Source organism: Aquarana catesbeiana, unplaced genomic scaffold, assembly GCF_042186555.1.
Source record: "Aquarana catesbeiana isolate 2022-GZ unplaced genomic scaffold, ASM4218655v1 unanchor228, whole genome shotgun sequence".
In the NCBI taxonomy this organism is placed as follows: domain Eukaryota; kingdom Metazoa; phylum Chordata; class Amphibia; order Anura; family Ranidae; genus Aquarana; species Aquarana catesbeiana.
The window spans coordinates 218,193-242,461 of NW_027362655.1; the positions used below are offsets into that span (position 1 = coordinate 218,193).

Here is a 24,269-nt window from a genome sequence, read left to right on the forward strand (position 1 = left end):
ACGGTAGATAATCTTACTGATACTACTCCTTTTATAATATCATTAGAGCCCTTACGGCAAATCTTAAATGAGTCCGAAATACTTAGAAAACACATAGAGACACAAGAACATACCCTTCAAAATAATCTAATATCTGCGGTTATAGATAAAGGGAAATTAATACATTTATCCTCACAAATAAGAGATGAAACAACACATCATTGGTATGATGTATTTGCTGGATGGTCACCCACTGCTACGGCAATTTTTAATTGGATGCTCAATCCGATACTTATTCTAATTTTAGCTTTTGTACTGCTTACCGTGATAAACTGTTGCTTATATAGGAAGATTAAGGTATGAGCAGATAGAATGGAAAGAGAAAGGTATTAGGAACTCTAATGACAAAAAGGGTAACTTGACATCACCCCTTTTCTATTCTCTTTGCTTATAAGATGCAGGTATGGATTTGAGGGATGAGGGTAAATAGAGAAGACTTTTCCTCCTCTCACAACCCGCGGTCAGGGATAGTACTCTTTGAAGTATCGGCTGTTCACTTGTTTGCAAGGACCCAGAATCGTGGAGGGGATGATGTCAAAGGGGGAAATTGATAAGGTTGGAAATAATGGGTTAGAGTTCTACTTAAGTTGTTTTTCATTTCTCTGCATTATGTGTAAGTGTCAGCATATGTTGCAAGACTAGCTTAAGTTTTTCCAGATGTATAAGTCCAGCGTGATGTATGTTGAAATATACTGCTTGTTACCTTATATGGAAATTTGCTGAAACTGATGCTTGTGTAACCAAGCCTATAAAAGGCTCCAATAAAGCAGTTTAGTTCAGACAGTACGGGACCTTTAAGGCTCAGAACTGATATACAGAAACTTCTGATTCTGTGTCTTACTTCTTTGATAGCTAAATTTGGCAAAGCAATATAAACTAGAGGCAATTCAGTTGAGAACTGCACTTAACACTATATATGTGTTTATGTAATGTTTGTCCTGTTTGTTTTGTTGTCCGCGGCCTAATTGCACCATTGTTGTGATATTTACAGTAATAAATTAAATTGTGATTTTACATGTTTAAGATGATTAATAAAACTGATTTTATTCAATAATTAAGACCTATGACTACATTGTTGCTTGAAGTAACCCCTTTCTAAACCCATCTCTATTGGGTTGTTCCCTTCCCCCAACCTTCCCTTTATAATATAGTGTAATGGGGTGAAGGGCAGTATGATGGAAGGGGAAGTAGTGGAGGGCAGTATGATGGGAGGGGTGGCAGTGGAGGGTAGTATGATGGGAGGGGTGGCAGTGAAGGGCAGTATGATGGGAGGGGTGGTAGTGGAGGGCAGTATGGTGGGAGGGAAGGTAGTGGAGGGCAGTATGATGGGAGGGGTGGCAGTGGAGGGCAGTATGATGGGAGGGAGGGCAGTATTATGGGGGTGGTAGTGGAGCGCAGTATGATCGGAGGGATGGTAGTAAAGGGCAGTATGATGGGAGGGGTGGCGGTGGAGGGCAATATGATGGGAGGGGTGGAATTGGAGGGCAGTATGATGGGAGGGGTGGTATTGGAGGGCATTATGATGGGGGGATGGTAGTGAAGGGCAGTATGATGGGAAGGGTGGCAGTGGAGGGCAGTATAATGGAAGGGGGTAGTGGAGGGAAGTATGATGGGAGGGGTGGTAGTGGAGGGCAGTATGATGGGAGGGAAGGTAGTGGAGGGCAATATGATTGGAGGGGTGGTAGTGGAGGGCAGTATGATGGGAGGGGTGGTAGTGGAGGGCAGTATGATGAGAGGGAGGGCAGTATGATGGGGGGTGGTAGTGGAGCACAGTATGATCAGAGGGATGGTAGTAAAGGGCAGTATGATGGAAGCGGTGGTGGTGGAGGGCAGTATGATGGGAGGGGTGGCGGTTGAGGGCAGTGTGATGGGAGGGGTGGCAGTGGAGGGCAGTATAATGGGAGGGGGGGCAGTGGAGGGCAGTATAATGGGAGGGGGGGTAGTATAATGTAAATGGGAGGGGTGACAGTGGAGGGCAGTATAATGGAAAGGGGGGTAGTGGAGGGCATTATGATAGGAGGAATGGTAGTGAAGGGCAGTATGATGGGAAGGGTGGCAGTGGAGGGCAGTATAATGGGAGGGGGGGGCAGTGGAGGGCAGTATAATGGGAGGGGGGTAGTATAATGTAAATGGGAGGGGTGGCAGTGGAGGGCAGTATAATGGAAAGGGGGGTAGTGGAGGGCATTATGATAGGAGGAATGGTAGTGAAGGGCAGTATGATGGGAGGGGTGGCAGTGGAGGGCAGTATAATGGGAGGGGTGGCAGTGGAGGGCAGTATAATGGGAGGGGGGGCAGTGGAGGGCAGTATAATGGGAGGGGGGTAGTATAATGTAAATGGGAGGGGTGGCAGTGGAGGGCAGTATAATGGAAAGGGGGGTAGTGGAGGGCAGTATAATGTAAATGGGAGGGGGGGTAGTAAAGGGCAGTATAATGAGAGGGGTTGCAGTGGAGGGCAGTATAATGTAAGGAGGGAAGTATGATGGGAGGGGGTGGTAGCGGAGGGCAGTATGATGGGAGGGGGTGGTAGCAGAGGGGAGTATGCTGGGGGGCAGTGGAAGGCAGTATAATGGGAGGAGGCAGTATGATGGGAGGAGGTGGTAACAGAGGGCAGTATAATCGGAGGGGTGGCAGTGGAGGGCAGTATAATGGGAGGGGGACAGTATGAAGGGAGGGGGGCAGTGAAGGGCAGGATAATGGGGGGGGTGGCAGTGGAGGACAGTATAATGGGGGGGTAGTGGAGGGCAGTATGGGGAGTCTGTACAGCATTACTGGAGCGGGGCAGTGTATGGGAGGAAGCAGAGTGACCATGAGCGTCTTCGGGGCACTGCAGGGAGCATTTCTCCTACCTTTCTTCCAGCGGCAGGAACAGCCTTCAGGGAATATCCGGAGTCGGGAGTGGAGCCAGGGCGGAGCTTAGGCACGAGGAGAAGGAATCCTCCTCCGGCTCATTCTGAATGCTAGGGCTCCGCTCTCCTCCTCGTCATGACGTCACTGGTTGCTAGACGCCAGGCGGGCTGTGTCTAGCAACCAGTTGTTTGGGCAGTGAGCCAGGCAGCGTCTGGGGGTGAAAAATAAAGTGGGTGTCGGCCAGAAGTACAGCGGGCAGTGAGGGATAGCGGTGATGCAGCGGCATTTTTTAGGGGGCATCAGATCAGCCAAGGGGGCAATTCCGGGACATTGTATTGTCCCGGAATGAAGGTGTCCGGGACGTAGGACAGACCTATCACAGCGGGACTTTCATGGGCAATCCGGAACGGTTGGGAGGTGTGCATCCAGGTGCCATCTCTTCCCCAGCTAAGTGAGGCAAATGTCATTCGCCAGACCAGGCCACCCTCTTCCATTGTTCTGTGTTCCAGTTCTGATGCTCACATGGCCAATTTTGGTGCTTTTGGCTGTGGATAAGGGTCAGCATGGACACCCTGACCTGTCAGCAGCTACAGAGCCACGTACACAACAAACTGCAATGAACTTTTTTTTTGCTTTCAACACATCAACTTCAAGGGCAACATGTTCACTTGCTGTCTAATATATTCAACCCACTTCCAGGTGCCATTGTAATGAGATAATCAATGTTATTCACATCACGTGTCAGTGGTCAGAATGTCGTGGTTGATCGGTGTATACGTAGTAAATTCACACACAGCACAAGGCCGTGTTTATACTATAGGAGGGTTCTTGAGCTGCAGTTCCTCTGAGCGCCACAATGTAGTGATCTCACCTCTACCCTGACAGAAAAACTTTATGGAATACAAACAGGAAGTGATGTCAGGTATAAATAAGAAGTTCCGGGTGAAAGGTGAGTCGGGAGGAAGTAGAGAGAAGACATTGCTGAAACTGGCAGCAGAGGAGGTAATAAGATCTTATTTTCTATTTACACCCAGTAACCCCCCGTCATGTCCGTCCTCTTCCTCCATAGTCACTGTGATGTCTTTTATCTCCAGCAGATGATGATACACACATATATAGTGTGGAAACCTAGATTAACCCCTTCATGGGCAGAACATTTCCCCACTTATGGGGCCGGAACATTCTCTTCATTTTGGAGATAAATTCTAGTAATATGTTCCTCTAAACAAACAGCACTGACAATAAATAGACAAGACAATGACCATCCTGACCATACATGGCCTACAAAGGACAATTATTACACTACACAGGCAGTAAATGGGCAATCATTACAATATGCAGCCAACACAATGATGGAGTGCAGGGGTCAGGAGTATGGAGCATAGAGCCCCTTACATTGCTGGTCAGGAGGAAGAAAACATTCCCCAGCCTGCCATGAAGAATATGTTCCATCATTGGTGTCAGAGGGAGGAAAATACTGAGGGTTCTGAGGGAAGCAGAGAAGCTGAGGGGCTGTGAAGGTTTAGTAAAGCTGAAAGCCTTTAGGGGTCTCTGAAGGGATAATGTAGCTGAATGACTCTGGGACCCTTGAGGGGGTAGTCAGGCTGCAGGGCTCTGAGGAAATAGGGGGCTGGAGGGCTCAGGGGACTCTGATGGACAGAGGGGGGTCTTTGGGTCTGTGATGGCCCTCCCACCCCACCTGTACTTATTTTTCAGACCTTATAGAACTGACAATCTTAACCATCTTATTGTCTCAGTAGTCATGTCATTTGTTCTGGAATATCAAGTAAGATGAAGAAGGGCATTTCTTCACTCATTAGTGAGCACTTCTTCTTTGAGAAGTTCTGTTTCCAGTGCAAACCAGTTCAGAAATCAAACAAATCCAACAGAGAAAAGGGAATATCTGATCCAGCGGGCCAAGAGGGTCCGGGGTCCTCTAAGATGTAACAAACACTAAACAGTCCAGACTAAACCTGTTCCCAATGGGGGCAGTAGTTCTAAAATGTACAGCAACCCTCCTATGACCCCCTTCACATCCACATCCTATTATTGTGTGATCAATACCATCCAAATAATTCTTACTTTCATTTCCCAAACTTATCCGTCTACAAGGAGACCTGTATAGATCAAATGACGGCACCAATGAGGATGGAGGAGGACCGGAGTCACATGACTGAGAAGATACTAAACCTCACCCTGGAGATCATCTACCTGCTGACCGGAGAGGTGAGGAGGATTCTGGGAGGTCACATGACATCACTCTTATCTCCATTAATAAAACGCAGACCTGACTGGAGAGGTGAGGAGGATTCTGGGATTCTAACATGATATTCCTATTGGTTCTCCAATACAGAGATTTCCTCTTCTGAAGTCAGGTGATCATATGACCATCACAGTGCCTCCATGTGACTCCCTAAAACCTGAGAGACACAACATGCAGAAGATTCTAGAAGTCACCAAGAAGATGATGGAGCTGCTGACAGGAGAGGTGAGCGGTGCTGGGAATTCTGGGACATTATCCAGTAACAGACAAGGGATGTGTCTGGATGGTGACTGTATCATTGTGTGTGTCAGGTTCCTATAAGGTGTCAGGATGTCACTGTCTATTTCTCCATGGAGGAGTGGGAGTATTTAGAAGGACACAAGGATCTCTACAAGGACGTCATGATGGACAATCAGCCGCCCCTCACATCACCGGGTAAGAGGAGACTTTATTGTAAAGGAGAGAGCAGTACGGAGGCTCCACCTAGATCCCCCATCATCTGATAAACACATAGAAACAATGTATTCAGTCAGTGTGTGTGTTTCCTACAGATGGATCCAGTAATGGGAACCCACCAGAGAGATATCCCCGTCCTCTGTATTCCCGGGATTCCACACAGGAAGATCACACCATCCCTCACCATCATCAGGTAGATGAGGAACAATCACTGATAGTATCATTAGGATCTGTACATTATCTGCATTGTTTCAATTGATGTCATTTTTTTTCCATAAACATTTTAATTGAAATTGTGAAGAATACAGTGTAAGCCTCACCACAGTTTTTGTGGAGGTTCCATAGCGCGTGAATACACAGTCGATTACAAATGGCTGTCCACGTAGTACGTCACTACGTTCGTGTTTGTTGCCCGGCAATTTGTATGCAAGACAAGTTCCTGGCACACGCCCTTCGGACAAAAGTCTGAAGCTTTGTTGGCCAACAATCCGATCGTGTGTACGAGGCTTAACACTAGGGAGCAAAGCTTAGAATTAACTGTAACATAACAGGTTAGTGCAGCCTTGTAATGCATAATATAGCTTAGGTTCAGAACAACAGTATGATGAAATGATTATAGAATGATCACGGATCGTCCAAGAGGAAGGAATAATTGTTTTGCACACGCCAAAACAGTGGGGTAATCTGGGTAATGTTCAGAATTCTTCGGGGGATTATACCAAGGTGATTTAGACATTTCTGTAAGTGTGGTATAAGGTTACCTTGTTTTCCCGAAAATGAGCCCTACCCCGAAAATAAGACCTAGCCTGATTTTCAGGGAGGGCTGCAATATAAGCCCTACCCGAAAATAAGCCCTAGTAAAGTCAATGTAAAAATATATAATTTGTCTCCTTTTTGTAACTTTATTGTCGAAAATACCTTATTTACAGCGCCGCTGGGTGCTCACATGACCCACTGGAGATCTTCTCCTCTCGGCTGACATCAGAGGCCCCTCCCTCTGCAATGCTCGGAGCGGGGCTGACGTCAGCGGGGATCTCAGCCCTTCCCTCAGCAGTGTTTAGAGAGGTGAAGAAGAGCTCCGGTGGATCATCTCTAGTGAAGAAAGTGTATTGATGGCCCCGTGGGGTTGCTGCGTGCCACAGCATCCACACACTTCACCCTGCTCCCAGACCTCCATTATGCCGCGTACACACGACCGGTTTAGCCGTCGTTATAAACTCCGATGATTTCCCCGACATAACTCCCGATGGAATTCCATTCAAGCGGTCTTGCCTACACACGGTCAACCCAAAGTCCGACCCTCCAGAACGTGGTGACGTACAACACTTACGACGGGACTAGAAAAAGGAAGTTCAATAGCCAGTAGCCAATAGCTTCCGTCTCGTACTTGCTTCAGAGCATGCATCGTTTTTGGTCCGTCGGACCAGCATACAGACGAGCGGTTTTCCCGATTAGGATTTGGGTCCGTCGGAAAGATTTAGAACATGTTCCATTTCTAGGCCCGTCAGATTTTTCAAACAAAAAAAAAAAAAAGTCTGATGAGGCATACACACGATCGGAATAGACGATGAAAAGCTTCCGTCTGACTTTTTCTGTCGGACATTCCGCTCGTGTGTACGCGGCTTTAGACACACTTCTCAGTCAATGAACAGTCTTTTGCTTGTTTTTGTCGTTTTTATTAGGGGATTGAACTTGGTTGGGGAAAAGGGACATGGGATGCCCATAATTATAAATTGTACTTTGAAGAATAAAAGTAACTGTATCACACTTCTCAGAAGAACAAGATGGCTGACCCTAAACTGGACAGACTTTTCCCACCAGAACACTTCTTCCCGCTTCACTTCCTCCAGCACACTACTTCACTGTCCAACTTTAGTAATCCTGTCACACCATCAGAACATGACTAGGACTCATCCTGAATAAGTTCCCGTGTCTTTACTTGATGGCCCTTTGTAGGCCGGGGCCTGCAGTAACCCCTTGTGGTAGCAACCGATGTGTTTTGATAGTAGAAGGAAAGCTCTCTCTCTTTCCTCTCTCATACCCCACAGTAGTCCTGACACTGACTTATACAGCACTCATAGAATTACAGTCCGGACAGGATGTACAGTAAATCCTTGGTTTGAGAGTAACTTTGGTTTGAGAGCGTTTTGCAAGACAAGCTACATTTTTTTTTTTTTATGAATTTTGACTTATACAAGTGATGTCTTTATATACAAGTAGCGTCATGTTACAACTGGGTATAAAAGAGAAGAGAGTCACCTCTAAGTGTAGCAATTTGGTTACATTTAATGAATGTACAACATTTAGCAACTCACATGGTTGATGATTAAAAGAGGCACATCTAAGTATGCAGACATCCGGGGTAAAGCTGTCCACATAGACCGTCCTCCACACCGTCATCGACGTCATCCCTTCCACTCTGCGCTCCACGAGCGCTTCAGGCCTCGCTTTCAGATCGCTCTACTGCAGGGTAGTCTTTCTTTTCACCATTGCAAACTGACAACGGTGAGAGCCGGCGGTGCGGAGGACGGTCTATATGGACAGCTTTACCCCGGATGCCTGCATACTAATGCCCCGTACACACGAACGGACATTCCGACAACAAAATCCTAGGATTTTTTCCGACGGATGTTGGCTCAAACTTGTCTTGCATACACACGGTCACACAAATTCCGATCCCCAAGAACGCGGTGACGTAAAACACGTACAACAAGCCGAGAAAGATGAAGTTCAATAGCCAGTGTGGCTCTTCTGCTTGATTCCGAGCATGCGTGGAACTTTGTGCGTTGGAATTGTGTACACACGATCGGAATTTACGATAACGGATTTTGTTGTCGGAAAATTTGAGATCCAGATCTCAAATTTTGTGTGACGGAAATTCCAATGGAAAATGTCTGACGGGGCCTACAGACGGTCAGAATTTCAGACAACAAGCTCCCATCGAACATTTTCCGTTGGAAAATCCGACTCTGTGTATGGGGCATTAGATGTGCCTGTTTTCATCATCAACCCTGTGAGTTGCTAAATGTTGTACCTTCATGAAATGTAACCATAAAACTGAAAACTAAATAAGTGTAGCGCTAATATGAGACGTGAAATAACCACAAAATAGGTACATTGAAGACCATTACATCATCAGGTTGGCGAACAATAATGGAAAACAAAAAAAAAAAAAAGAAAGAAACATCAAAGGTAAACTAATTATAGTCCTCTGTAAGGATGTGACTTCATACAAAGTGAAGGAATTAAAGTCCTCTAGTATGCGACTTATCAATGTGCACGTGACTTCTGGAATGAAAAGAACACCACCAACGACAATAAGGGAGCTTACCGGAACGTTTGAACCCAAAGAAACGTACGTTCAATTGGGTCAAACAAGCTTGTATGGTAAACAGCTGGTAGGATTCTGAAGAAGTTGAGAGAAGATCCTGGGATGATTGGTGAACTGGTATGTCCCTCAGGGGTGATGCCCAGAATGCATAGTGGTTACAATGGATAGGAAGGAACAAAAGAAGGCCACATAGTGTAATTCCGTATAAAAATGTATGCCAAATTTATTGAAAAGAAAGAAATACAGTTACATGGAAATGGATAAAACAGTGCTGTGTAAGTAAAATGGCGGCAGTGGGGTCCCACCCGACGCGTTTCGTCTCCTTGGACATCGTCTGGGGGGGAATTAAATGTAACCATATTGCTACACTTAGAGGCGCCTCTCTTCTCTTTTATACTCTGTAGGTCCTTCTGGCTTTTGCTTCTAATCCCCTTTTTGGAGGCTTCCATTTGTGGATGGACATTTTATGGTTACACAACCTGGTCACATTGCTATAATCTTTTTTTATATGGACTATAAACTGAAGGACTTATGAATTAATGGTTGTGGAACAAATCATCTGAGCTTCCATGATTTCTTATGGAGAAATTCGATTTGATATACAAGTGCTTTGGATTACAAGGATGTTTCCGGAATGAATTATGCTCACAATCCAAGGTTTTACTGTATGTGACATTGTTTTTAGAGGTGTGGTGAAGGGACGAATTTTGATATACCGTGTTGTTTATTAGAGACAATACCCCTTTTTTTTTTTTTTTTTAATTGCTACTTTTTCAAGTCTCATTTCTGCCTAAATAACCGCTTGGTTACTTATTGTGGAAGTCTCACTCCCTCTAGGTTAGCCCTTTTTCCCTTCTCCCTTCCTATACATGCCTGGTTAGAGGGCAGAACACCTTGTGGTGTTCGAGACATTGGTTTGATGATATATTACTATATACATTGTACCCCAACTTTCTCTTTTATGTTTTCTTGTTGTCTAATCTGCATATAGTAGCTCCAACCTCTCAGGGTGCCATGGTCCCATGGTGATCTTACATTGAGAGACATCTATCAAAGGGGGCCTGTAGTATGTGACATTTCCACAGCTCACTTATATATGGGTTTTTATCCCTTTCATGCCCAATAAGGATGAGCTCCGGCGTGTTCGCACACTCCACGTGCAGAGCCCGCCAGGAAGTCAGCAATGCGCTGCGCTAATCACAGACAGTGAGACATTTTCCCGATGTGCGGCTGCAGGAATCGGGAAATGTCTCACTGCCTGTGATTAGCGCATCGCAGTGCCGACTTCCTGGCGGGCTCTGCACGTGGAGTGTGCGAACATCTCCATAGGCGACGTTTAAAAAAAATTCTACAGGTTGCATGTTTTGAGTTACAGAGGAGGTCTAGGACTAGAATTATTGCTCTCGCTCTACCGATCGCGGCGATACCTCACGTGTGGTTTGAACACTGTTGTCATATGCGGGCGCTACTCACGTATACGTTCGCTTCTGCACGCGAGCTCGGCGGGACGGGGCGCGTTTAAAAAATGTTTTTTTCTTATTTATTTTACCTTTTTATTTTTACACTGTTCTTAAAAAAAAATAAAAAATGGTGTCACTTTTATTTCTATTTCAAGGAATGTAAACATCCCTTGTAATAGAAAAAAAGCATGACAGGACCTCCTAAATATGAGATCAGGGGTCAAAAAGACCTCAGATCTCATATTTACACTAACATGCAATTAAAAAAAAAAAATAATAAAATAAAAACAATTTTGTCCTTTGGGGGAAAAAAAAAAAGCCCTTTAAGAGCTATGGGCGGAAGTGAAGTTTTGACGTTGCTTCCGCCCTGCAATGATATGGAGACAGGTGGGGGCCATCTTCCCCTCACTCGTCTCCATACCCAGCAAGGAAGAGTATCGGATCGCCTCCGATGCTGCCGACGGCTCTGGTAAGCGGCGGAGAGCACCGGAGCATGATGGGAGGGGGGGGGCCCTCTTCTGCCACCTATAAAAGTGATCTCGCGGCAAATTCACTGCAGAGGCCATTATTATTGGAAACCAGACTGCCGGCCGAAGAAGAGGATACCGGGGTTATGGCAGCTATCTGCTGCCATCACAAAGATATCCCTCTTCAAAGTGCCGATGTATATCGGCGTGCGGCAGTCCGGAAGTGGTTAAAGATAGTACAAACCGCTTGTGGTAGAGCCGCTGAATCTATACTTCCCATACTGTAATGTTATGCTTGCGACCTCGGTTGTCTAGATCCCCCACATAACATTAAAGATCAAATAGGTTGGACTTGATGGACTTGTATCTTTTTTCGACCTCACCTACTATGTAACTGAGTGTCATAAGTATGTTGTGCTTGCTGAATAGAGTCAGCATGGAGTTGTGAGGTCTGCTCCACATCTGAGGCGATGAGCTACCGCCTGGATGTCTGTTTTGAGATTTGAAATTTCAGCCGAGAGGGTGTTCTTCATATCCAGGGCCACTTTTTGCAGGTCAGGCAGACTCGGAGTTCGAGTGGAGGCTGAAGGTGTCTCCTCTGCGTGTCGGATCCGCTGCCTGATGAGAGAGGCCTGGGAGGCTGCGTAGCTGCCAGAGCGTTGGGTCCAGAACAGCACAGGGATGTTGCGACTGTGAGCTGTGTTCCAATATGTAGATATTCACCAGCACACCAAGGATCATCAATTTCGTCCAAACGTTTTTTTTATTCAAGAAAGATCACATCACAAAGCAGTGTAGTGAAAGGTTTCGGAGCCACGCAGGACCCCTTCATCAGGCATGTGATAAGTGCATACTGTTGTGCAAAAGTATTTAAGTGAAAATCCACCAATCAGAACCAGAGAGTAGATGGCCCCCTGTGGTTGTCTGTTGTCACTTCCTCTAGTTTCTGTTTCCTTGGGTTTGAGCAAGCCGCACGTTTCAGAAGCAACTAATTCACGTTCATCCCTTCAACCTCACGTGGGGGTTCAGAGCATGGTAGCACTCTGTCATCAAGGAGTTGGTCCATACTTAAGCTCACAGCGGAGCTTTGTCACAGGGGTTTTCCTATCCTGGCCACAGCTGGGAAGGCGGTACGCTTCGGATTGTTTCCAATTCCATCCCAGCTACTCCCATCCACCAGCATGGAACATGTTCTGGGCATTATTCTTTAACACAGATTCACGTGGGCTAAATATGCTCTCTACGGCCTGTTACGGTTACAAGACAGGATGGAGGTGATCGAAGCTCGCTCGGTCAGAGGCGGGTAAGTTGATCGGCTTACCCGGCTGGTTGCTTGGCAACCAGCAACATGGACATATGTCTCCCGATCGGGTGCATCTGCCGATCAGGCAGATGCTCCTGATCAATATGTAATACAAATATACAATTATGGTATGTGTCTCAGCACTGCCAGATTACCATGTTTCCAATCTGGAAAAAATATTATCCCCGAGGGGGAGGGGGAGAAAAGGCTACAGAAGTGACAGAGTGCGGAATGCTACTACTTGAAAAGTGAAATAATTTATTGATAATGAAAGATGAAGTCATCTAAAATCACGATGCTGCAAAAAGGTAAGGGACAGAAAATCGCTCAGCATGCTGGGGAAGCAAGCCAATATATGTCAAAACATATAAACACTTACAAAAAACACATTACAGAGACGTCCGGACTCCATGTAAATTGACACATGGGGCACCACCACAGCAAATGCTGTATATCAATGTAGCGAAGTTTAACTAGGTGGGACACCAATGTGTCAACCCCTTGGAGGCTTGAGCTGGAGGAGGGATGAAGGTAGGGCCAGTAGAGGCAAGAAAATCCTGGACTGCCGCACTCCGTGAAAAAGGCATCTTTATTGAAAAAATGGTATAAAATACAACATGACAGTCAAATCGAGTCGTGGACAAAACAGGGATAAATAGATAAGAAGCTATGAAGGTAGGGCCAACCGTGGATGTGGGTGATGAACACTGCTACTCTGACCAATACTTTTGTCCCAGATCATAGAAATGAATGAGGACTTCATGACTTTCAGATAATAGAATCCTCGTATTTGGGACTGTAGCGGTCCGGGGCAGTAGTGCGAGCTTGGGCCACCCCGAGTGCCATGATTCAGGTGCTGGAAGTATAGATTGAAGAGTTCTACCTAGTATAGATTGCCTCCCTATCGGTCACAATATGGGAGGTAGTACCTACAGGGTAGTGAACCTCTTGATTGTGACTGCGGCGGTAAGCGTGACACCAAGGTGTGGCAATCACTATAGGGTGAGTGCACTGGGGCACAGGCACATAGAGGTAGGGAAGATGGCAATGGAGTGCTGATCAGTCAATAAGTTTGTTCAGTGGCTCTAGTACAACCAGCTATGGACTTGGCCAATGCCTGATTGAGTACCTTGACAGGATATCCTTGTTATAAAAATGTATTGTATATTCTATTCAGCTTCTATCATTCACATCTGAACAGATCCGTAAGACCGTCATGAACTGGGAAGTGGGTAGGCTGTTGAGAAGGTGCTTAGGAAGCGTGCTTTGGTAATGTAGTATTGTGTTCCTGACCATAGGCTTAGTATATAAAGATGTTGTTTGTGAACCTTGAGATCTAGTGACCATTAAATCAAGGAACGGAATATTGCAAGGTGAGATTTCTGGATTAAAGGAGCTATAAAAGCAGAAGGTGCATTCTATGCATTAAGATAAAAAGCCTTCTGTGTGTAGCAGCCACCCCAGCTCCCCTAATATTTACCTGAGCCCCATTACTGTCCAGCGATGTCCACGAATCCCTTGGCCTCCCGGAACTCTCCCTCCTGATTGGCTGAGACACAGGAAGGGCACCATTGACTTCCGCGGCTGTCAATCAAACTCAGTGACAACACTGCTTTGTGATGTGATCTTTCTTGAATAAAAAAAACATTTGGACGAAATGGATGATCCTTGTTGTGCTGGGGAATATCTACATATTGTATAGGTTCCAGTAGGTTCCAGTATCCAGCTGGTGATTGCTACAGCACTCGGTAGCCTAAAGAGCTTATTCCAGGAATGTGTGCGATGGGAATATGGACTGTGAGCTCTGTTCCAGACTCCTTCGATGTGCGGGGCTCTGATTCGGCTTACCCATGCTGGAATGGTGCGTTGGGTTCCCCAAAAGGCAGAATGAAGTCCTCGGCTTGCAGTAGCTTTCGGCTCAAGCAGTCATCTCGGTTCCCAGCCAAACCACGCCCCCCCTGATGTCACTTTTATTATATAGTCAGAATGGAAACCTGAGAGATTCTAAAGTTGAGGTTACAGAAGGGATAAAAGAGGAGGAGGATGAGGATGGGGTGATGGAGGAGCCAGAGTCATCCATCTACAGGAACCCACCAGAGAGATGTCACTGTTCTCTGTATTCCTGGGATTCCACAAAGGAAGGTTATACCATCCCTTACCATCATTGGGTAGATGATTGATAGTTATTGGTAGTTATAATTTATATACAAGCTTATTTGTTACAATGAATATATTATTTTATATTTAGAGTGAAATCCTCGGGGATTATAATATTGTTGTTAAAGAAGAGTATAAAGAGGAGGATGAGGAGTATGGAATGGTGGAGGAGTTTTCAAAAGGAAACAATGATCTGATGGAGCCACCTAATACCAGGAACCAACCAGAGAGATGTTCCCATCTTCTGTATTCCCGAGATTCCACACAGGAAGGTCACACCATCCCTCACCATTACAAGGTTGGTGGGACAGAGCATTTAGAACATGGACTCGTAGAGATGATGTGTGGATTTTCTATGTACGCTTATATTTTACATATGTTTTTTTTTCTCTCTTTTTTTCTTGGTTTAGGGGGAATATCTGATAGATATAGAATTTGAGGTTAAAGCAGAAGAAGAGATGTATGTGACGCATGATCGGCAGTCTATGGAGGAGGATGGAATAACAAGGACATTTATAGAGGAGGACATTCCTACAAAGATCAGCACAGGTGGGTCATTAACACTAAATGCATTCCTCCACCCATACTGCTGACCGATTGGTCCAGAATGCCTGGGTCTAGCAAGATCTCTGGCAGAGCAATTCTCCTAGGGTTACTTACACTGTTTTGCTGGCTGTGCCGGGTGGAGGGATATGTCTGTATAGTCTCAGACCCAAGTCACTGAGTGCAGTCTCAGGACATGAAAGGCAACAGTCTGGGATCTCTGCAACCTGTCTCAAGTAAACAATACATTTTGTATCCTATATAATAGGTTGTACATTACATAGGCCCTATTTTTTTTGCACCCTTTTTCTACCAGCTAGACATTTTATATCTGATGATTTGATTGGAGTACAGACTTTTACATGTTGATAATAATGTGATAACATCCCCAAACTTTGGAACCTTAAACCGAAAGTGATAATGAGGGAGGAGTCCATAACCCAATGATGGTGGTCTTCAGGATCAGTCCAGTCTTCATCTTGGTTGTTCTCTCCCCATCCTTACTCTCTGACTAAGGTCCATGAATGAATAAATAAATGAACTGGTAGGAGATTTAGAGGACCTATTTACTAGTTACCTTGAGGGTGGAATTGTAAGATCCTCAGAGACAAAGCTGCCTGATGTGGGCAGAGTCCTGGTTTAGGGGAACCAATCTGCTCATGTTTAGTAATTAATCTTTTTATTTCTATTTTAGTAGATGGACGGGAGATGAGGAAAACCTCAGAGGATTGTCTCACTTTGTCTCCAGACTGTAAAGTAGAAGATGAGGACATCACACAGTATAGTCCAGGAGAAAACCCGACTACCTCAAATGTCCATCCGGCACCACACAGTGTAGATGGACCATCGTATTCCTCTTATCCTGAGGAACCTCAGACTGTGAGGGACGGTGCCGTCCTTCCAACAGATAAGAGGTTTTCCTGTACTGAGTGCGGGAAGTTTTTCCCTTTTAAATCCCATCTTAATGTACATCAGAGATCTCACACAGGGGAGAAGCCGTATTCCTGTCCTGAGTGTGGGAAATGTTTTTCACAGAAGTCCAGTCTTTACAGACATCAGAGATTTCACACAGAGGAAAAGCCGTATTCCTGTCCTGAGTGCGGGAAATGTTTTTCAGAGAAGTCCAGTCTTTACAGACATCAGAGATTTCACACAGAGGGGAAGCCACTTTCCTGTTCTGAGTGTGGGAAATGTTTTCCAACAAAAACCTATTTTGTCAATCATCAAAGATGTCACACGGGGGAGAAGCCATATTGCTGTCCTGAGTGTGGAAAATGTTTTTCACAAAAGTCCCATCTTTACAGACATCAGAGATCTCACACAGGGGAGAGGCCGTATTCCTGTCCTGAGTGCGGGAAACGTTTTTCACAAAAGTCCAATCTTTACACACATCAGAGATTGCATACAGTGGAGAAGCCACTTTCCTGTCCTGAGTGAAGGAATTGTTGCTCACTAGTGTTAGGTGAACGGTTAGGCCCGAGCATGAGTTTGGGCTGAACATTGTCTGTTTGCCTGTTCGAATACCTGACCATTTGTTCAGCCTGCGAATTGGTTGGTTGGCTGGTTGGCTAAAGCAATGAAAACGTTGCTCAATCGAAGCAAATAGTACTTTTAAAGCCATGATTGGACACTGTCACGATGACTCATTTTTCTTAGTCCCACCCCACACTGTGAAAATATTCTTCCTATAGCTGCCATTTGCAGTGTGATATTAGCATGGAGAGAGATGGAACAGGGCTCTTTTCAGTGCTACTAGAGAGTTAGTGTGTTATTGTGATACTATTGTCAGTGTAAAGTATCAATTTAGTGAGAATCTAGTGATAGTACAGTGTAAGTATAGCGCGACCGTTAATTATTACTTTAGTGTCATATTATTTTGTCAGGGCAGGTTTCCTGCAGAATATTTCCGTGCGTTAGTGCACATTTAACGCAGTATATTGCAGTGCATTAGTGCACGTTTAATGCAGTATATTGCATTGCGTTTGTACACATTTAATGCAGTACAGTTCAGTGATGTATTGCACATTAGCAACAGTATATTTTAGCATATTGGAGTGTGTCTGTGTAGTGAGTACTCAAGTTAAAGTGCACCAAACACCACTTTCCATTGATTAAAGTGCATCCACTTACACATTTCTCTATCTTTATTACATTCCTCGGGCCTGAGGAGGGAGCATGCATGCTCCAAACACATGCCATCTTAATCGCGCTCATCACTGCCTCTCTATCCTTGATGCCAGGCTTACTACTCCCCCACCCACTGCCCCGGAGGCCCGGACTCCACAGGTGTGGTCGGCAACGTGGGACGCCGTGGATTATCCCCTTCCACCTGGACATATGGCACACAAGGCGTCTAATCTTTACAAGCCCTTTAACCTGTCTACCATGTGAGTGTACCCCAAATATATGTGTATTCCTTTTATTCAATACTGCACTTAGATCAGCGCCACTTGTTTTTTAATCTCTCTACACCCACAGAGCAGCTTCTAACTCTGACAGCTGGCTGCCCCTCTATCCCAATGCTTTTTATTGTGACCAACACCAGTGCTTATGGACTCTCTACCATGAACCACCTCTTTACCATTACCACCTCTTATTTATGTGCATTCTCACATGCACATAACCACTGTTATGTACTGACCTTTTCTTAATATAATTCTTATCATCATTGTTTTATCAACTAATGTTACCTTCCTGCAGCTTCCCCTCTACAGCACTCAACACATATACATACAAAAGGTAGGAACATGAGCCTACAGAGAGGAGAAGACACTGGTAAACAACAAATTGGTAGTCATGTTCCCCCAGGTGCAGGGTACTGCCAACTTGGCTCCAGTGATTATGAAGATGGAAGGGATGATGGTGATGAGGTCACTGACATGATTTGGGTGCTAAATAGAGCAGAGGAGGAAAGTGAGGGTGAGGCACAACCCAAAGGAGGCAGCCATCATGGAAGAGTAGAGAGCAGCCACCCTATTCCACCAGATTGTGGAGCTGTTCTCTCCTGGCCCACTTCCCACAGCTCAGCTGTCTGGGCCTTTTTTTAGCACATGTGCAGCGATCGCACCATTGCAATTTGCAAACTTTCCCTCAAACAGATCACGTGTGGCAAAAAACACCAGCCTTTTGGGTACCACATGCTTGCAAAGGCATTTAACCTCCCACCACTCAGTCCATTGGCAAGAGCACCTGCTGGTCACACAAAAGGAATGCAATTCTGCTCCTCCTTACTCCTCACCTTTCATGTCTATCCCCGCTAAACCTGATGACCTTTCAGCAGCCTCCAGTGACAGGGATGATGGTATAGCAAAGGGTGTCACAGGTCCTTGCAGCATGTCGGCTAGTAGCACACCACCAGCTATAGACTATAACAGGCAAATTCCTCTGCCCCAGCTGATGCAGCAGAAAATACAGCCACTGCCACCCACATGCCCATCATCTAAATTCATACTTGTCAAAGCTGCTGGCTTTACATCGCCTTCATTTCCGTGGATTCTGCCCCCTTCCATGAATTTGCAGAATGTGCTGTACCACAATGGCAGGTTCCCAGTCACTATTTCTTTGCACATAAGGCTATTCCAGCTCTGTACCATCACGTGGAAGGCAATGTTGTGGCATCATTGGGCAAGGCAGTCAGCTGCAAGGTCCACATTACTGCTGACATGTGGTCCAGCAAGCATGGTCAGGGATGATATATATATTTAGTTCACAGCACACTGTGTAACTCTGCTTGCAACTCAGAAGGATGTAGGACAGGGCTCGGTGCTGCAGCGTGTTGTGCTGCCATGTCTCCATACAGCTAGTGGCGATGCAAGATTTGTCAGCTCCACCCCTCCTCCTCCACCATGCCCTCTTCTGCTGAATTGTCCCATGAACCACCAGTACCCCCTAAGCGTTCAAGGAGCCGTTCAATAAGTAAGGACAAAAGGTGCCATGCAGTGCTTCAGCTGGTCTGTGTAGGGGACAGGAGCCACATCGAAGCAGAGATTCTTGCAGCTCTACAGGGGCAGGCCCAGAGGTGGTTCACGCCACACCAGCTGGAGCCAGGAATGGTGGTGTGTGATAATGGCACAAATCACCTGTCCGCCCTTAGACAGGCAAAGTTGACACATGTGCCATGCCTGGTGGTGCAGCATTTCTCAAGCAGGTGGAAGATCTGCTAAAGCAGGCCAGAAAAGTCTGTAGCCATTTCAGGTGGTCATACACAGCCAGCGCTTAGTTTGATGAAATTCTGTGGAAAATCCACCTGCCCGTAAACTGCCTGATTTGTGACATGCCCACCAGGTGGAACTCCACTTTGGCAATGCTGCAGCGGCTGCACATGCAGCAGAGAGCCGTCAAAGAGTACCTGTGTGAGTATGACACAATGATAGGCTCACACTGGCTTGGCTTTTTTTCCCCATGCCAATGGCTGCTGATAAAGGATGCATGCACTTTACTGTCACCTTTGAGGAGGCGACAAGGATGGAGAGCTGTGACAATGCATGCATCAATGACACAATTCCTGGTGCATTCCTGCTGGAGCAGACACTGCCTGGCATTATGGACAGGGCACTCCAGGCAGAGCAGCGGGAGGAAGAGAAGGACTTCCTTTCCTCTTAAGGCCTGCTTTATGCAGACACCATTTTTACGATGCCACACAACACACAATAGGAGGGAGGGAGGGAGGGAGGAGCAAAGTGCTGACGTCACCACGCTGTTCAACATTCCGAAGGAACGGGCATTGGTATCATAGCCGGCCGGCTTACTATCCATGCTTGAATTACGTTACTTCTATGTAAGTGATACTGTTTTATTCAATAAATTACTAGTCTGGTTTTACCTATGGCGAGCCATTTTTCTTTCATTTATCGTGTTATTGTGATCATGGATATCGAGGACCCTGGATCCTTTTGAGCTTCTGTGATAACATTATCCATCCGCCTACAAGTGGTGTTTGGAGGCTGTTCTGGTTGGAGTCACTGCTTGCTCTTTTCTGGAGACAAAGGCCCTGGCTGGGTATTAGCCACAAGCGATCCAGCTTGTGATAGCTGGTAAGCATGCACTTCATTTGGTGGCGGATACACTTTGCATGTTGGTGTGAACTTGTCATCTGCACGAGGAGGACTCCAAACACTTGGTGTTTACTAAGTGATTATGAAAGCTTACACAACAAAATGTACTCGGCCAATGAAAGATTTATTTTTCTACTGCCATCAATGGCCAACACGGTACAACACTTCATCCATGTCTTTGGTGATCTCTGATCTCCTTATGAACTGTTCCTTACATGATGAAGATCAGCCATGGAGTATATCTGAGGTGCATATATAACAATAATGACATTTATAAAGCCAAAAAAAAAAAAAATGACATTTAGCTTGCAAGCTTTCTTTATTTAGTAAACAACAGCTTGGGGAGCCAGTCTGTATGATGAGGTCACAATTTAGTGCACTCGGAACAAGATTAGAGATTTTTTGGATGAATTCTGGTGTCTCTTTTGCAGACTTTGGATAGAAGTAACAAGTGCGGAAAAATTGGTCTTTGGGTATTAGTAGTGCCTTCACAACGTAACCCTATAGAGGTAGTCTTGATGAAAGCAAGAATTGACCTTGCTGTCAAAAATTGAAATGATATGTACCCGTTAAACCGGTGCAGAAAAATGAGGGTGAGGCACAACCCAAAGGAGGCAGCCATCATGGAAGAGTAGAGAGCAGCCACCCTATTCCACCAGATTGTGGAGCTGTTCTCTCCTGGCCCACTTCCCACAGCTCAGCTGTCTGGGCCTTTTTTTAGCACATGTGCAGCGATCGCACCATTGCAATTTGCAAACTTTCCCTCAAACAGATCACGTGTGGCAAAAAACACCAGCCTTTTGGGTACCACATGCTTGCAAAGGCATTTAACCTCCCACCACTCAGTCCATTGGCAAGAGCACCTGCTGGTCACACAAAAGGAATGCAATTCTGCTCCTCCTTACTCCTCACCTTTCATGTCTATCCCCGCTAAACCTGATGACCTTTCAGCAGCCTCCAGTGACAGGGATGATGGTATAGCAAAGGGTGTCACAGGTCCTTGCAGCATGTCGGCTAGTAGCACACCACCAGCTATAGACTATAACAGGCAAATTCCTCTGCCCCAGCTGATGCAGCAGAAAATACAGCCACTGCCACCCACATGCCCATCATCTAAATTCATACTTGTCAAAGCTGCTGGCTTTACATCGCCTTCATTTCCGTGGATTCTGCCCCCTTCCATGAATTTGCAGAATGTGCTGTACCACAATGGCAGGTTCCCAGTCACTATTTCTTTGCACATAAGGCTATTCCAGCTCTGTACCATCACGTGGAAGGCAATGTTGTGGCATCATTGGGCAAGGCAGTCAGCTGCAAGGTCCACATTACTGCTGACATGTGGTCCAGCAAGCATGGTCAGGGATGATATATATATTTAGTTCACAGCACACTGTGTAACTCTGCTTGCAACTCAGAAGGATGTAGGACAGGGCTCGGTGCTGCAGCGTGTTGTGCTGCCATGTCTCCATACAGCTAGTGGCGATGCAAGATTTGTCAGCTCCACCCCTCCTCCTCCACCATGCCCTCTTCTGCTGAATTGTCCCATGAACCACCAGTACCCCCTAAGCGTTCAAGGAGCCGTTCAATAAGTAAGGACAAAAGGTGCCATGCAGTGCTTCAGCTGGTCTGTGTAGGGGACAGGAGCCACATCGAAGCAGAGATTCTTGCAGCTCTACAGGGGCAGGCCCAGAGGTGGTTCACGCCACACCAGCTGGAGCCAGGAATGGTGGTGTGTGATAATGGCACAAATCACCTGTCCGCCCTTAGACAGGCAAAGTTGACACATGTGCCATGCCTGGTGGTGCAGCATTTCTCAAGCAGGTGGAAGATCTGCTAAAGCAGGCCAGAAAAGTCTGTAGCCATTTCAGGTGGTCATACACAGCCAGCGCTTAGTTTGATGAAATTCTGTGGAAAATCCACCTGCCCGTAAACTGCCTGATTTGTGACATGCCCACCAGGTGGAACTCCACTTTGGCAATGCTGCAGCGGCTGCACATGCAGCAGAGAGCCGTCAAAGAGTACCTGTGTGAGTATGACACAATGATAGGCTCACACTGGCTTGGCTTTTTTTCCCCATGCCAATGGCTGCTGATAAAGGATGCATGCACTTTACTGTCACCTTTGAGGAGGCGACAAGGATGGAGAGCTGTGACAATGCATGCATCAATGACACAATTCCTGGTGCATTCCTGCTGGAGCAGACACTGCCTGGCATTATGGACAGGGCACTCCAGGCAGAGCAGCGGGAGGAAGAGAAGGACTTCCTTTCCTCTTAAGGCCTGCTTTATGCAGACACCATTTTTACGATGCCACACAACACACAATAGGAGGGAGGGAGGGAGGGAGGAGCAAAGTGCTGACGTCACCACGCTGTTCAACATTCCGAAGGAACGGGCATTGGTATCATAGCCGGCCGGCTTACTATCCATGCTTGAATTACGTTACTTCTATGTAAGTGATACTGTTTTATTCAATAAATTACTAGTCTGGTTTTACCTATGGCGAGCCATTTTTCTTTCATTTATCGTGTTATTGTGATCATGGATATCGAGGACCCTGGATCCTTTTGAGCTTCTGTGATAACATTATCCATCCGCCTACAAGTGGTGTTTGGAGGCTGTTCTGGTTGGAGTCACTGCTTGCTCTTTTCTGGAGACAAAGGCCCTGGCTGGGTATTAGCCACAAGCGATCCAGCTTGTGATAGCTGGTAAGCATGCACTTCATTTGGTGGCGGATACACTTTGCATGTTGGTGTGAACTTGTCATCTGCACGAGGAGGACTCCAAACACTTGGTGTTCGTCTATTGCTTATTAGCAATACTTCGAAGGACATATTTGTTTATGTTGCCGACTTATTTCTTGGGACTCAACAACCCTTAATGTTGACTCACATATTGTCAGATTTTTCACTATTGGCAGAATTTGTCATTTATTAGTTTTGTTTCTAGAGCACAGCACATCCCATCAGCAGAGTCTGCATCACATGGTGGCAGATTATCTAGGGGCAAAAACAGACATGGAGGGCTTTCCAGTTGACGATGCACTGGGTCATGAGAATAGACCAGGGGCCAGAACTTGCCCAGTATGCAATTGAGCTGCTGGGCTGCCCTGCATTCAGCGTGCTTTCCGAATGGGCATTCAGTGCTGCCGGAGGTTTTGAGACAGATAAGAGAGCGCTTCTGTCCACAGACTCTGTGGACCGGCTGACATTTATCAAAATAAATCAATCCTGGATTAGCAGCAGCTATCAAGCCCCTGATGCAGATGTCATTGATTAAATGCTTTCTGGGTCTGGCATCTCTGAAAGACTGTCTAGGCTGCCTAGTTTTGTGGGTGTTGATTTGATCTGGAAGACATTTATTGGTGTAGGTTTTATGGGCACAATTAACACCCATGGACCAATTTTTCTGCACCGGTTTAACGGGTACATATCATTTCAATTTTTGACAGCAAGGTCAATTCTTGCTTTCATCAAGAGTACCTCTATAGGGTTACGTTGTGAAGGCACTACTAATACCCAAAGACCAATTTTTCCGCACCTGTTACTTCTATCCAAAGTCTGCAAAAGAGACACCAGAATTCATCCAAAAAATCTCTAATCTTGTTCCGAGTGCACTAAATTGTGACCTCATCATACAGACTGGCTCCCCAAGCTGTTGTTTACTAAATAAAGAAAGCTTGCAAGCTAAATGTCATTTTTTTTTTTTTTTTGGCTTTATAAATGTCATTATTGTTATATATGCACCTCAGATATACTCCATGGCTGATCTTCATCATGTAAGGAACAGTTCATAAGGAGATCAGAGATCACCAAAGACATGGATGAAGTGTTGTACCGTGTTGGCCATTGATGGCAGTAGAAAAATAAATCTTTCATTGGCCGAGTACATTTTGTTGTGTAAGCTTTCATAATCACTTAGTAGTCTATTTTTTATTTTTTTTTTAATTGTGATTAATGGCCGGGACCTGCTGATTTGCTTAGTGAGTCACAGTACAGAGCCCTATGCTTACTAATACAGGGCTCTGTACATGGAGAAAAAAACATCCACATCGATTAGTGAAAGCCACAGACATTACACACAGTACACATTGTTAGGCACACAGTTAACTCTTTGATTGACTTTAGATGTTAACCCCTCCCCAGCCAATGTCATTACTACAGTGACAGTGTACAGTATATTATCACTGATCACTGCATTGTCACTATTGATGTCAGTGTCAGTTAGTGTCCCTCCCAGCCAGTGTCAGCTAGCACCAGATTGCCCGCCACCCTGTCACAGTCCCACGATAAGTCGCTGATCACTGCCATTACCAGTATAGTGTCATAGCTGTGAAAATGCCAGTGTGTA

General features: G+C 45.7%; 2 protein-coding genes across 2 annotated transcripts in view; one reads left to right on the top strand and one right to left on the bottom strand.

Moving 5' to 3' along the window:
* The window catches only part of LOC141121670 (uncharacterized), a 271,996-nt gene that overhangs the window by 164,802 nt on the left and 82,925 nt on the right, over positions 1-24,269 (bottom strand). The gene's annotated exons all lie outside the window — the stretch shown is intronic.
* Positions 3,798-24,269, top strand: part of LOC141121642 (uncharacterized) — a 226,262-nt gene continuing 205,790 nt past the window's right edge. Inside the window, exons 1-5 of the mRNA XM_073611310.1 lie at positions 3,798-3,888; positions 4,999-5,112; positions 5,240-5,374; positions 5,461-5,584; positions 5,701-5,798. Coding sequence (XP_073467411.1) covers positions 3,802-3,888; positions 4,999-5,112; positions 5,240-5,374; positions 5,461-5,584; positions 5,701-5,798 — 558 coding nt within the window. The 5' untranslated portion in view covers positions 3,798-3,801. The remainder of the gene's footprint in view (positions 3,889-4,998; positions 5,113-5,239; positions 5,375-5,460; positions 5,585-5,700; positions 5,799-24,269) is intronic.